This window comes from Cetorhinus maximus, chromosome 28 (assembly GCF_964194155.1).
Source record: "Cetorhinus maximus chromosome 28, sCetMax3.hap1.1, whole genome shotgun sequence".
In the NCBI taxonomy this organism is placed as follows: Eukaryota; Metazoa; Chordata; class Chondrichthyes; order Lamniformes; family Cetorhinidae; genus Cetorhinus; species Cetorhinus maximus.
Window position 1 is genome coordinate 14,994,683 of NC_135906.1, and position 15,521 is coordinate 15,010,203.

The 15,521-nt window shown below is 49.7% G+C and overlaps 1 protein-coding gene across 2 annotated transcripts in view; it reads left to right on the forward strand.

Moving 5' to 3' along the window:
• Nucleotides 1-15,521, forward strand: part of LOC144668821 (TLC domain-containing protein 4-B-like) — a 51,324-nt gene that overhangs the window by 24,394 nt on the left and 11,409 nt on the right. For both annotated transcript variants that reach the window (XM_078531199.1, XM_078531200.1), the window contains 3 exons: nucleotides 9,142-9,200; nucleotides 9,888-9,982; nucleotides 10,114-10,187. In XM_078531199.1, the coding sequence (XP_078387325.1) occupies nucleotides 9,142-9,200; nucleotides 9,888-9,982; nucleotides 10,114-10,187 (228 nt within the window). The remainder of the gene's footprint in view (nucleotides 1-9,141; nucleotides 9,201-9,887; nucleotides 9,983-10,113; nucleotides 10,188-15,521) is intronic.

Genomic DNA, 15,521 nt, shown 5'->3' on the forward strand with positions numbered 1-15,521 from the left:
CACCGACACGAGAAACACCTGACCTACCTACCTAATCCCATTTACCAGCACTAGGCCCATAGCCTTGAATGTTATGATGTGCCAAGTACTCATCCAGGTACTTTTTAAATGATGTGAGACAACCCGCCTCCACCACCCTCTCAGGCAGCACATTCCAGACTGTCACCACCCTCTGGGTAAAAAAGTTTTTCCTTACATCCCCCCTAAACCTCCTGCCCCTCACCTTGAGCTTATGTCATCCTGATCAAACATACACACTAACCTCGAGTACTTTAAAAAATCAAAGCTTGACTCCGAAATACGTCCGTCAAATCACCAGTGGTTTCCCTACTACATAAAGTCGACCTCTCCATAGCTAATTCTTTTTTAAAATTTTATTATTTTCACAGGATGTGGACATTGCTGACTAGGCCAGCATTTATTACCCATCCCTAATTGCCCTTGGGAAGGTGGTGGTGAGCCACCTTCTTGAACCGCTGCAGTCCATGTGGTGTAGGTACACCAACAGTGCTGTTAGGGAGGGAGTTCCAGGATTTTGACCCAGCGAAAGTGAAGGAACGGCAATATATTTCCAAGTCAGGATGGTGTGTGGCTTGGAAGGGAATTTGCAGGTGGCGGTGTTCCCATGCAATGGTAACCCCACCCAGGATATTGATAGTGGGGGATTCAGTGATGGTAATCCTGTAGAGTGCCAAGGTGAGATGGTTAAGTTGTCTTTTATTGGAGATGATCATTTGTGTGGCGCGAATGTTACTTACCGCATATCAGCATAAGCCTCAATGGCATGCCAGGCCTTGTTGCATTTGGACATGGACTGCTTCAGTATCTGAGGAGTCGCGAATGGTGCTGAACATTGTGCAATCATCAGTGAACATCCCCACTTCTGACCTTATGATGGAAGGAAGGACATTGATGAAGCAGCTGAAGGTGCTTGGCCCTTCAGACACTACCCTGAGAAATTCCTGCAGTGATGCCCTGGAACTAAGGTGATTCACCTCCAACAACCATAACCATCTTCCTTTGTGCTAGGCGTGACTCGAACCAGCAGAGAGTTTTCCCCCTGATACCCATTGACTCCAGTTTTGCTAGGGCTGCTTGATGTCAAACCCAGTCAAATGTAGTCTTGATGTCAAGAGCTGTCACTCTCACCTCACCTCACCTCAGGAGTTCAGCTCCTTTGTCCATGTTTGAACCAAGGCTGTAATGAGGTCAGGAGCTGAGTGGTCCTGGCAGAACCCAAACTGGGCATCAGTGAGCAGGTTATTGCTAAGCAAGTGCCGCTTGATAGCATTGTTGATGGCCCTTTCCATTACTTTACTGATGATTGAAAGTAGACTAATGAATGGTAATTGGCCGGGTTAGATTTGTCCAGCTTTTTATACAGAACATACCCAGGCAATTTTCCACATTGCCGGATAGATGCCAGCGTTGTAGCTGTACTGGAACAGCTTGGCTAGGGGCATGGCAATTTCGGGAGCACAAGTCTTCAGTACTATTGCTGGAATATTGTCAGGGCCCATAGCCTTTGCAGTATCAGTGCCTCCATGAAACATCGTAACAGCGGTGGTGACACAAATCTAACAAGGTGTTAGTGCCATTGATGGCGCAAAACTGGAAGAAAACCTGATCGAAACGAGAATCTGCAAATGTTCCTAAGAAAGAGGCAAACTGGAAAGCGGTACCGATGTCCACACGCGGTAAGCAGCCACTGCCCCTACCCTGCCCGTTTCACAACCTCGAGGCAGGGAGGACAAAAGTGGGAGTTATGGAAGAAACACTTGCTCTGACATCGCGCAGCATCGAGCCTTAATGCTAAAGAGCAGAAGCGCCAGGTTAGTTCATTCCTTTATGCCGTGGGACCAGTAGCTAACAATGCCCTCTTGAAACAGGGGTGGAAGAGACCTCCGCAGACTTCAACACCATTTTCAAAGCCTTCGACACATATTTTAACCCAAAACAAAACCTCATGATAGCGTGAACCTGTTTTATTCGTAGGTCCCAAAGACCAGGGGAATCGGTCAAATTATTTCTCACCGACTTGTATCGCCTAGCGGGCTCTTGCAGATACAGGGCATTAAAAGATGAACATATTCATGACCACATCATCATCATGGTCCTGATGAAAAACTCTCGGATTTTCTACAGCCCGAGGATAACCTCACTCTAGATTAAGCAGTTCAATACATGAGGCAGGCTGAACTCAGCAAGTTAAACCAGGCTATAATCCGTCACGACACCAAGGCTCTAGTTGACTCCGCGAACTGGGTAGGTGCATGGATGGCGGTCCCACTCACTCAAAAGCCTGCCAAAAAGGCAAGAAACCCTACAGCAGCCATTTTGAGATGCTTGCGTTGTGGTGCAAAGAAACATCACAGATGCCAAGATTGCACAGCATGGGGCGCAGAATGCTTCCAATGCGAGAGGACGGAACATTTCAAGCGTCTTTGTAAATCCAACAACTTTACTGGAGGAAGAAGACGAGAGAATATTTCTGAAATGCACACCATCCTAGAAATTGGAAACCATGACAGGGATAAAATTACAGAGTTTCTTGGGGAGGGGAAGTAAATAGTCTTAGTCAGAGCTATTGGTTCAGCTCCAGTCGCAGTGAAAGTTAAAGGCTTTAACACTGACTTTAAAATTGACACTAGAGTTAACATACTAGCTGATCATCTGGACAGGCTTCAGTCAATACCTCTCCATCCATCAGATATTAAATTACAAGGTCCAGATGGCACAAACTTTGCAATAAAAGGCAGGCTGATTGCCCCTTTTCATTATAGATCGTTTATCCTCTCTATGTCTACCAACATCCTTATTGAGTGGAGATGGAAAAACTGGATGAAGACCTTCATTGAGACAACTGATGCCTTTCATGGAAATATTTCTGAAGTTTTCTGTAGAACCAGTAGGTTTTCAGCTACAGCAACTGGTGTATTCATTCGACAGTGATTTCCAGTGAGACACCATTCACGAGATTCTGGGCAGTTATTGAGGCTCGGTCCTTTACAAAGCTAGGCCAGAGGTGCTGGTTAAAGAAGGCACATCCGCAAGAAGACCCTTTGGACCAGGGTTGACTCTTTCCAGATGAAGGTAATGAGGAAGAGGCCATTGTAGCACCAAATGATCGGTTGGAGAATGAGGTCCTAACAATTCGTTCCCTACTCCAATCTACTGCTGAACCACATGAAATCTCTGTTGTTTCTTTTTTGAGGAGTCAGCTGTGTATACTGTGGCCAAGCAGCATTCAGATCTTAGTCCCACTGAAACTACCAGTGCAACGCCTTGTGTATCGCTAGTTAACCATGAAAAGCTGTCCAGGGAAAGCAAAATGCCTGATTCTATGTTTGACTCCACAGAGGATCACACTGCTAGAGAGTTGGAAGAGCCTGTCTCCATGGGTGAAAGTAAATTGGCATCCACACTTCAGCCTCAGCTGAAAATCATCTTCCCACTAGAGCTGTCTTTCATAGCAGAAGCCGAGGCAGAATGATCAGAGCTTCTACAACACCAGAGTCCTGTACAGGAAATTCATCTTCTTATTGTCTTAGACATTCTTCTCATAGTAGAAAATGATGCTGGCTTATCTTCGTATCCACAAACATTCTTCTCATTGCCCATGGTGGAACAGCCTCGCATAGAGGGAAGTGCGGCATTGTTACCACTGCCTACTAAAAGTGAACGCCCTTTCTAAAATGTCATTGGGAAACCATCTGTTCTTAGTTTCCTGCAATGCCTACAGGAATTTTGTCACTCTTCTCGTCATCAGATTCCGGGTATTGAAGTGATGCAGAGCACTGTACTCTCCAATGACTCCGGGTATTGAAGTGATGCAGAGCGCTGTACTCTCCAATGACTCCGGGTATTGAAGTGATGCAGAGCGCTGTACTCCCCAATGACTCCGGGTTTCAATGTGATGAAGTGCGCTGTTCTCCCTAATGACTCCGGGTGTTAATGTGATGCAGCGTGCTGTACTCCCCAATGACTCTGGGTATTGAAGTGATGCGGAGTGCTGTACTCCCCAATGCTTCCAACAATAACTTCACCTGTCTTCCATTTACTCTTTAAATTTACCTACCACAATGGAGTAGATTTAACATCTCTGAACCCCACTTATCATATGCTCATGCGATACTGCCTCTGAACAACAAATGTCATTATCCCAATTTCCAAAACACTGACTTCGTGTCCCCCACTTTATTACAATGAAGATAACTCAATTTTCAAATATCGTTTCTACCCTCAGCACCTTCCTTTTTACTCTGAGAAAAAAACTTCCTGGGAAATTCCAGCTACTACTCTTCCCTGACTACACACCTTCCTTTTACCTTCCCACTTTTTATCCTTTTCTGATATAAAAGGGTGACGCAGAAAAGGTTTAGCCCAATGCACAAACTCATAATCATCCGCTGCTTGCCTCTACAGAATCGATCCTCTGTTCCTCCACATGAGTTCTCACTACCGAACGGATTGAGTCTTTAAATTCTTCCAGAAGAATTACTTCTCTAAGAGCTACATATGCTGTCTCTATTTTTAATGCCCGTATCCACTGGTCAAAATTACTTTGTTTTACTCTCTCAAAATCAATATAAGTTTGCCCAGACTGTTTTCTCACGTTTCTAAATTTCTACCTGAGGAACCAACTCATATGCACTCAAAATAGCCTTTTTTACCACATCATAATTCATATATCTCATGCGCTCTACCTACCAACTTAAACTGTAACATTAATGTCCAGTTTTCCTGTGGCCGTTTCATCTGTTTAGCTATCTTCTCAAATGAAATAAAGAATGCTTCAATATCTTTTTCCTCAAACTTTGGAAGTGCTTGTACAAATTTAAACATATCCCCACTGGGTTCTATTCCGGAAATAAGTCCTCTCTCATCTCCGCGTTTTTTTTAACTGCAAACATTTTCAGTTGGAATAATCAATTTGCAAAAATGCAAGTTGCCCCCTTGACACCTATGTTTCTAAACTTCCCCACGTTTATCTACTTATCACTTCAAATCTACTTCTTTCTATACATCAAAGCACCCAGACCAACTGGCTTTAATCCAATTAAGACACACAAACATAGACAGACACCACTAAACTCTATTTTAAAAATAATTTCCACAATATTATAGACATTAATTGCTTCATGACTGCGCTGTACTCCCCAATGACTCTGGGTGTCAGTGTGATGCAGAACGCTGTACTCCCCAATGACTCCGGGTGTTGGTGTGGTGCAGAGTGCTGTACTCCCCAGTGACTCCGGGTGCTGATGTGATGCAGAGAGCAATACTCCCCAGTGACTCCTGGTGTCAAAGTGATGCAGAGCGCTGTACTCCCCAATGACCCCAGGTGCCAGTGTGATGCGGAGGCTGTACTCCCCAGTGACTCTGGGTGTCAATGTGGTGCAGAGCGCTGCACTCCCCAATGACTCCGGGTGTGAATATGATGCAGAGTGCTGCACTCCCCAATGACTCCGGGTGTGATTGTGATGCAGAGTGCTGTACTCCCTAGTGACTCCGGATATTGATGTGATGCAGAGTGCTGTACTCCCCAGTGCCTCCTGGTGTCAATGTGATGCAGTGCGCTGTACTTCCCAATGACTCCGGGTATCAATGTGATGCAGAGTTCTGTACTCCCCAATGACTCCGTGTGTCAATGTGATGCAGAGTGCTGTACTCCCCAGTGAATCCGAGTGCTGATGTGACACAGAGTGCTTGACTCTCCAGTGACACTGGGTGTCAATGTGATGCAGAACGCTGTACTTCCCAATTACTCCGGGTATTGATGTGATGCAGAGTGCTGTACTCCCCAGTGCCTCCTGGTGTCATTGTGATACAGAGCGCAGTACTCCCCAATGACCCCGGGTGTCAGTGTGATGCAGAGTGTTGTACTCCCCAATGACTCCGGATGTCAAAGTGATGCAGAGGCTGTACTCCCCAGTGAATCCGGGTGCTGATGTGACACAGAGTGCTCTACTCCCCAGTGACTCCGGGTGTCAATGTGATGCAGAGCGCTGTACTCCCAAGCGACTCCGGGTGTCATTGTGATACAGAGTGCTGTACTCCCCAATGACTCCGTGTGTCAATGTGATGCAGAGTGCTGTACTCCCCAGTGAATCCGAGTGCTGATGTGACACAGAGTGCTTGACTCTCCAGTGACACTGGGTGTCAATGTGATGCAGAACGCTGTACTTCCCAATTACTCCGGGTATTGATGTGATGCAGAGTGCTGTACTCCCCAGTGCCTCCTGCTGTCATTGTGATACAGAGCGCAGTACTCCCCAATGACCCCGGGTGTCAGTGTGATGCAGAGTGTTGTACTCCCAATGACTCCGGATGTCAAAGTGATGCAGAGGCTGTACTCCCCAGTGAATCCGGGTGCTGATGTGACACAGAGTGCTCTACTCCCCAGTGACTCCGGGTGTCAATGTGATGCAGAGCGCTGTACTCCCCAGTGACCCCGGGTGTCAGTGTGATGCATAGCGCTGTACTCCCAAGCGACTCCGGGTGTCATTGTGATACAGAGCGCAGTACTCCCCAATGACCCCGGGTGTCAGTGTGATGCAGAGCGCTGTACTCCCCAATGACTCCGTGTGTCAATGTGATGCAGAGTGCTGTACTCCCTAGTGAATCCGGGTGCTGATGTGACACAGAGTGCTCTACTCCCCAGTGACTCCGGGTGTCAATGTGATGCAAAGCGCTGTGCTTCCCATTGACTCCAGTTGTTGATGTGATGCAGAGCGCAGTACTCCCCAATGACTCCGGGTGTCAATGAGATGCAGAATGCTGTACTCCCCAGTGAATCCAAGTGCTGATGTGACACAGAGTGCTTGACTCTCCAGTGACTCTGGGTGTCAATGTGATGCAGAACACTGTACTTCCCAATAACTCCAGATATTGAAGTGATGCAAAGTGCTGTACTCCTCAATTACTCCGGGTATTGAAGTGATGCAGAGCGCTGTACTCCCAAGCGACTCCAGGTGTCATTGTGATACAGAGCGCAGTACTTCCCAATGACCCCGGGTGTCAGTGTGATGCAGAGTGCTGTACTCCCAAGCGACTCCAGGTGTCATTGTGATACAGAGCGCAGTACTTCCCAATGACCCCGGGTGTCAGTGTGATGCAAAGTGCTGTACTCCCAAGCGACTCCAGGTATCATTGTGATAGAGAGCGCAGTACTTCCCAATGACCCCGGGTGTCAGTGTGATGCAGAGTGCTGTACTCCCCAGTGACTCCGTGTGTCAATGTGATGCAGAGTGCTGTACTCCCCAGTGAATCCGGGTGCTGATGTGACACAGAGTGCTCTACTCCCCAGTGACTCCGGGTGCTGATGTGACACAGAGTGCTCTACTCCCCAGTGACTCCGGGTGTCAATGTGATGCAGAGCGCTGTGCTTCCCATTGACTCCAGTTGTTGATGTGATGCAGAGTGCTGTACTCCCCAGTGAATCCGGGTGCTGATGTGACACAGAGTGCTTGACTCTCCAGTGACTCTGGGGTCAATGCGATGCAGAACGCAGTACTCCCCAGTGACGCCGGGTGTTGATGTGATGCAGAGCGCTGCACTCCCCAGTGACTCCGGGTGTGTGTGATGCAGAGCACAGTACTCCCCAATGCCTCAGGGTGTCAAAGTTATTCAGAGCACTGTACTCCCCATATGAATCCGGGTGCTGATGTGACACAGAGTGCTCTACTCCCCAGTGACTCCAGGTGTCTAAGTGATGCAGTGCACTGTATTCCCCAGTGAATCCGTGTATTGAAGTGATGCAGGGCGCTGAATTTTGTAGTGACTCCGGAATCAGCAGGCTTCCTGATTCAATCCTCGACCTCTGCTGAGTTGATGAAATCGGTTTCCATGGACACCCCAGTCAGTCTCCAAGGACACCCCAGTCGGTCTCCACGGACACCCCAATTGGTCTCCATGCCACTGACAATGTTCCTTATCTAGAGATTATTTATTAATCAGCTTTGGGTCACATGAGATTTCAGCTATCGGCAAACAGAATCAGTCTCGTATATGTTTCAGATTATCTCTGAAAATTTTACACATGCTGGGTGCAGGGAAAAGAACACAATCTATTCCTATCTTTATAATTCATACAATTTCTTCAGGTGTAATATTAAATCTCTGCTCTCTCAGGTGGATGTTAAAGATTTGGGTTGTTTTCGTTGGAGCAGAGAAGACTGAGGGGCGACCTGATCGAGGTGTACAAGATTATGAGGGGCATGGACAGGGTGGATGGGGAGCAGCTGTTCCCCTTAGTTGAAGGGTCAGTCACAAGGGGGCATAAGTTCAAGGTGAGGGGCAGGAGGTTTAGGGGGGATGTGAGGAAAAACTTATTTACCCAGAGGGTGGTGACAGTCTGGAATGCGCTGCCTGGGAGGGTGGTGGAGGCGGGTTGCCTCACATCCTTTAAAAAGTAACTGGATGAGCACTTGGCACATCATAACATTCAAGGCTATGGGCCAAGTGCTGGTAAATGGGATTAGGTAGGTAGGTCAGGTGTTTCTCATGTGTCGGTGCAGACTCGATGGGCCGAAGGGCCTCTTCGGCACTGTGATTCTGTGATTTGCAGAGGAAGGAATTCCTTGAAGTCCTGATCATTTAATTCACTGCCACTTCTCTTCCAGGAATGCTTATTCCTTTCAAGTTCTGTTCTCTTTGATGGAATTGGTGTTTGCCTCCTTTACCCTGCTCAACTTCATTGCTCTCTGTTTTCCTTTTTGTGCTTAATCATCTGTTTGCTAAAACTCATTTTTCACAGCTGGATCTTTCCTAGCAACTGTCCCTGTCTCCAATTTATTCAGGTTGGATTCCAATTAAAGTTACACTCAGCGTGTTTTGAATTCAGCTATGGTCACAGATATCCCCATGCTATTTCTGCATCCTTTGATCCAGCACTCTCAACCCAGGGCCATTCCGAATGCCCAACACTCCTCCCACCCACAAGGAGCCCTGTCTCCAAATGCGAGATATACAGAATTTGTAACCAACATCATGAATGCTTTCTGACCTCTGACTAACCCTGTTACCTCATTCTGTGATCTCTGAATTGGAGAGCTGCTGACATGTGAATCTTGCTGATTCAGTTGTTGAGCAGCAATGGAGACTGTTTATACTGAAGCCTTTTCCTCTTGTGTTTTACAGGGGAGATCCCACATTAGTGAAGGTTAATATAGCAATCGCTTCAGGCTACTTGATGAATGGTGAGTATTCCAGAACACAGTCCCAGCCAGGGTTTGAAAAATTGACTTTCACTCTGCCTCTTCAGCAAATCTTTCTCAGCTTTCACTGCTCTTGGTCATTTCTTCCACTGCCATTTTCACCACAGGACAGGTACAGCATGGGCTTAAATACAGAGTAAAACTCCCTCTACACTATCCCCATCAAACACTCTCAGGACAGGTACAGCACGGGTTTGGATACAGAGTAGAGCTCCCTCTACACTGTCCCCATCAAACACTCCCAGGGCAGGTACAGAACGGGGTTAGATAAAGAGTAAAGCTCCCTCTACACTGTCCCCATCAAACACTCCCAGGACAGGTACAGCACGGGGTTACATACAGAGTAAAGTTCCCTCTACACTGTTCTTGTCAAACACTCCCAGGACAGGTACAGCACGGGGTTAGATACAGAGTAAAGATCCTTCAACACTGTCCCCATCAAACACTCCTAGGGGAGATACAGCACGAGGTTAGATACAGGGTAAAGCTCCCTCTACACTGTCCCATTGAATGTTCCCTGGCTCGTTGGACATCATTAACTTGTATGTTGGCCAATCACAGATTGTTTGGTACGCTTGCATCTTACAAGTCATTAGCTTTGCCCAGCTCGTGTACTCACTCTCATTGGTTACTGGATTTCCCCAGCTCACTCTCTCGATCTCATTGCAGATTTACTGCTTCTCCTCCGGCACTGGAAGACTTTAGGGGACTGGTTCTTCGTCAGCCATCACTTGGCCGCGCTCTATGCATACCAGTACGTGCTGGTAAGTTGCAGTTTGAGCAGCTTTCATCATCAATTTTTGTCAGGTTCAGGAATGAACCCAACATTTTCTACAATGTCCTAACACCATGCTTGCCTTCGATTATTTAAATCACATTGGTTTCTCCTTCGCAGGCACGAGGCCTCCTTCCTTATTTTGCTAATTTTCGCCTAATTGCAGAGCTCTCTACACCTTTTGTAAACCAGCGGTAAGTAGGGCTTTTAGTTCTAGAGCACATTTTGTTCCTGAGTTTACCGCCTTGGTACCAGAGGCATGGCCCCGGGTACAGAAACTAGAGGGGCACGACCCCGGGTACAGGAACTAGAGGGGCACGATCCCGGGCACAGGAACTAGAGGGGCACGACCCCGGGCACAGGAACTAGAGGGGCGTGACCCCCCCCCCCCCCCCCCCGGTACAGGAACTAGAGGGGCACGACCCCGGGTACAGGAACTAGAGGGGAATAATCCCGGGCACAGGAACTAGAGGGGCACGATCCCGGGCACAGGAACTAAAGGGGCACGACCCCAGGTGCAGTACCTAGAGGGCACGACCCCAGGTACAGGAACTAGAGGGGCATGACCCTGGGCACAGGAACTAGAGGGGCACGATCCCGGGCACAGGAACTAGAGGGGCACGATCCCGGGCACAGGAACTAAAGGGGCACGACCCCAGGTACAAGAACTAGAGGGGCACGATCCCGGGCACAGGAACTAAAGGGGCACGACCCCAGGTACAGGAACTAGAGGGGCACAACCCCAGGTACAGGAATATAGGGGCACGATCCCGGGCACAGGAACTAAAGGGGTACGACCCCAGGTACAGTACCTAGAGGGGCACGACCCCAGGTACAGGAACTAGAGGGGCACGACCCCGGGCACAGGAACTAGAGGGGCGTGACCCCCCCCCCCCCCCCCCCCCCCGGGTACAGGAACTAGAGGGGCACAACTCCCGGGTACAGGAACCAGAGAGGCAGAGCTCTCTACACCCTTTGTAAACCAGCAGTAAGTAGGGCTTTTAGTTTTAGAGCACATTTTGTTCCTGAGTTTACCACCTTGGTACCAGAGGCACGACCCCGGGTACAGGAACTAGAGGGGCACGATCCTGGGCACAGGAACTAAAGGGGCACGACCCCAGGTACAGGAACTAGAGGGACACGACCCCGGGTACAGGAACTAAAGGGGCACAAATCCCAGGTACAGGAACTAAAGGGGCACGACTCCTGGGTGCAGGAACTAAAGGAGCATGACCCCAGGTACAGAAACTAGAGGGCACAACCCAGGGTACAGGAACTAGAGGGGCATGATCCCGGGTACAGGAACTAGAGGGACATCACTCCAGGGTACAGGAAGTAGAGGGGCATGACCCCAGGCACCGGAACTATAGGGGCATGACCACAGGGCACAGGAAGTAGAGGGGCACGACCCTGTGTACAGGAACTAGAGAGGCATGACCTCGGGTACAGGAAGTAGAGTGGCACGACCCCAGGATACAGGAAGTAGAGGGGCACGACCCCGGGTACAGGAACTAGAGGGGCATGACCCCGGGTACAGGAAGTAGATGGGCATGACCCCCGGGTGCAGGAACTAGAGGGGCACGACCCCAAGTACAGGAACTAAAGGGGCACGACCCCCAGGCACAGGAACTAGAGGGGCACGACCCCAAGTACAGGAACTAGAGAGGCACGACCCCTGGTATAGGAACTAGAGGGGTACGACCCCAGGATACAGGAAGTGGAGGGGCACAACCCTGGTTACAGGAACCGGAGGGTCTTGACCCCTGGTACAGGAAGTAGAGGGGCACGACCCCGGGGACAGGTAGTGGGGCACAACCCCCAGGCATAGGAACTAGAGGCGCATGACCCCCAGGTACAGGAACTAAAGGGGCACGAGCCCCAGATACAGGAATTAGCAGGGCACGACCTCAGGATACAGGAACTAGAGGGGTATGACCCCCGGGTACAGGAACCAGAGGGGCACAAGCCCCTGATACACGAATTAGTGGGACACGACCTCAGGATACAGGAACTAGAGGGGCACGACCCCCGGGCACAGGAACCGGAGGGGCACGACCCCCGGATACAGGAACTGGAGGGGCACGACCCCCAGGCACAGGAACCGGAGGGGCATGACCACTGGATACAGGAATTAGAGTGGCATTACCCCGGGTACAGGAACTAGAGGGGCACAACGCAAGGGTCTGCTGCAGGTGGTGAGGGAACCAACAAGAGGGAAAAACATACTTGACCTCATCCTCACCAACCTGCCTTCTGCAGATGCATCTGTCTGTAATCGGTAGGAATGACTATCGCACAGTCGTTATGGAGACGAAGTCCCGCCTTCACATTGAGGACACTCTCCATCAGCCGGGATTTTCCAGCCTCACCAGGGGCAAGGCAAAGCCCCAGACAGAAGTCCATTGACTTGCGGCAGGTCCGGAAGATCCCGGCAGCGGGCAGGTGCAGAAAATCCTGCCCATCATGTTGTGTGGCACAATCACCCTGCTAAATTGGACAGATTTGGAACAGGTCTAGAAATTCAAGACTGGGCATCCATGAGGCGCTTTGGGCCATCAGCAGCAGCAGAATTGTACTCAAACACAATCTGTAACCTCATGGCCTGGAATATCCCCACTCTACCATTACCATCAAGCCAGGGGATCAACCGTGGTTCAATGAAGAGTGCAGGAGGGCATGCCAGGAATAGCACCAGGCATACTTTAAAATAAGGTATCAACCTGATGAAGCTACAACACAGGATTACTTGCATGCCAAACAGCAAAAGCAGCAAGTGACAGACAGAGCTAAGCAATCCGACAACCAACGGATCAGATCTAAGCTCTGCAGTCCTGCCACATCCAGTCATGAATGGTGGTGGACAATTAAACAACTCACTGGAGGAGGAGGCTCCACGAATATCCCCATCCTCAATGATGGGGGAGCCCAGCACATCAGTGCAAAAGATAAGGATGAAACATTTGCTACAATCATCAGCCAGAAGTGCCGAGTGGATGATCCATCTCGGCCTCCTCTGAAGGTCCCAAGCATCACTGATGCCAGTCTTCAGCCAATTCGATTCACTCCACATGATATCAAGAAACGGCTGAAAGCACTGGATACTGCAAAGGCTATGGGCCCTGACAATATTCCAGCAATAGTACTGAAGACTTGTGCTCCAGAACTTACCACGCCCCTAGCCAAGTTATTCCAGTACAGTTACAACACTGGCATCTACCTGGCTATGTGGAAAATTGCCCAGGTATGTCCTGTGCACAAAAAGCAGGACAAATCTAGTCCGGCCAATTACCGCCTCATCAGTCTACTCTTGCTCATCAGTAAAATGATGGAAGGGTCATCAACAGTGCTATCAAGTGGCACATGCTTAGCAATAACCTGCTCGTTGATGCCCAGTTTGGGTTCCGCCAGGGCCACTCAGCTCCTGACTGCATTACAGCCTTGGTTCAAACATGGACAAAAGAACTGAACTCCCGAGGTGAGGTGACAGTGACTGCTTTTGACATCAAGGCAGCATTTGACCGAGTGTGGCATCAAGGAGCCCTGTCAAAACTGGAGTCAATGGGAATCAGGGGGGAAACTCTGTGCTGATTGGAGTCATACCTAGCACAAAGGAAGATGGTTGTGGTTGTTGGAGGTCAATCATCTCAGCTCCAGGACATCACTGCAGGAATTCCATAGGGTAGTGTCCTAGGCCCAACCATCTTCAGCTGCTTCATCAATGACCTTCCATCATAAGGTCAGAAGTGGGGATGTTCGCTGATGATTGCACAATGTTCAGCACCATTCATGACTCATCAGATACTGAAGCAGTCCATGTCCAAATGCAGCAGGACCTGGACAATATCCAGGCTTGTGCTGACAAGTGGCAAGTAACATTCGCGCCACACAAGTGCCAGGCAATGACCGTTTCCAACAAGAGATAATCCAACCATCACCCCTTGATGTTCAATGGCATTAAAATCACTGATTCCCCACTGTCAACATCAACATTGACCAGAAACTGAACTGGACTAACCATAAAAATACCGTGGCTACAAGAGCAGGTCAGAGGCAAGGAATCGTGCGATGAGTAACTCACCTCCTGACTCCCCAAAGCCTGTCCACCATCTACAAGGCACAAGTCAGGAGTGTGATGGATACTCCCCACTTGCCTGGATGAGTGCAGTTCCCACAATACTCACAAAGCTTGAAACCATCCAGGACAAAGCAGCCCGCTTGATTGGCACCACATCCACAAACATTCACTCCCTCCACCACCGACACACAGTGGCAGCAGTGTGTACCATCTACAAGATGCACTGCAGGAATTCATCAAGGCTCCTCAAACAACACCTTCCAAATCCATGATCACTACCATCTAGAAGGACAAGGGCAGAGGATAGGTGGGAACGCCACCACCTGGAAGTTCCCCTCCAAGTCACTCACCATCCTGGCTTGGAAATATATCGCTGTTCCTTCACTGTCACTGGGTCAAAATCCTGGAACTCCCTTCCTAACAGCACTGTGGGTGTACCTACACCACATGGACTGCAGCGGTTCAAGGCAGCAGCTCACCACCACCTTCTCAAGGGCATCTAGGGATGGGCAATAAATGCTGGCCCAGCCAGCGAAACCCATATCCATTGAATGAATAAAAAAAACTAAAGGGGCACAAGCCCCAGGTACAGGAATTAGAGGAGCACGACACTCAGGTACAGGAACCAGAGGGGCACGACCGATGGGTACAGGAACCAGACGGGCAAGACCCCCGGATATAGGAACTAGAGGGCGTGACCCCGGGTACAGGAACTAGAGGGGCTCAACCCTTGGTACAGGATGTAGAGGGGCACGACCCCATGTACAGGAACTAGAGGGGCATGACCGCGGGTAGAGGAACTAGAGGGGCATGACCCCCACCCCGGGTACAGGAACTAGAGGGGCACGACCCCAGGTACAGTAACTAGAGGGGCACAGTTCCCGGGTACAGGAACCAGAGAGGCACGACCCCCAGTTTCATGAACTAGAGGGGCATGACACTCGGGTGCAGGCACTAGAGGGGCATGACCCCCCTCCCCTGGTACAGGAACTAGAGGGGCATGACCGCAGGTAGAGGAACTAGAGGGGCACAACTCCAGGGTACAGAAACCAGAGAGGCACGACCCCCGGGTACAGAAACTAGAGGGGCATGACCCCAGGTACTGGAACCAGAGGGGCACAACCCCCAAGTACAGGAACTAGAGGGTCATGACCCCAGGTACAGGAACGAGAGGGTCACGACCCCGGGTACAGGCACGAGAGGGTCACGACCCTTGGTACAGGAGGTAGAGGGGCATGACCCCCGGGTACAGGAAGTAGAGGGGCACAACCCCGTGTGCAGCAACCAGAGGGTCACGACCCCTGGTACAGGAACCAGAGGGTCACGACCCCTGGTACAGGAATCAGAGGGCATGACCCCAGTACTGGAACTTCGATGAGCCTCATGTGCCCATCTTGCTCTCACTTTGACCTAATTTTATTTGATATTGAAGAAAAATTCTTACCATTTACTC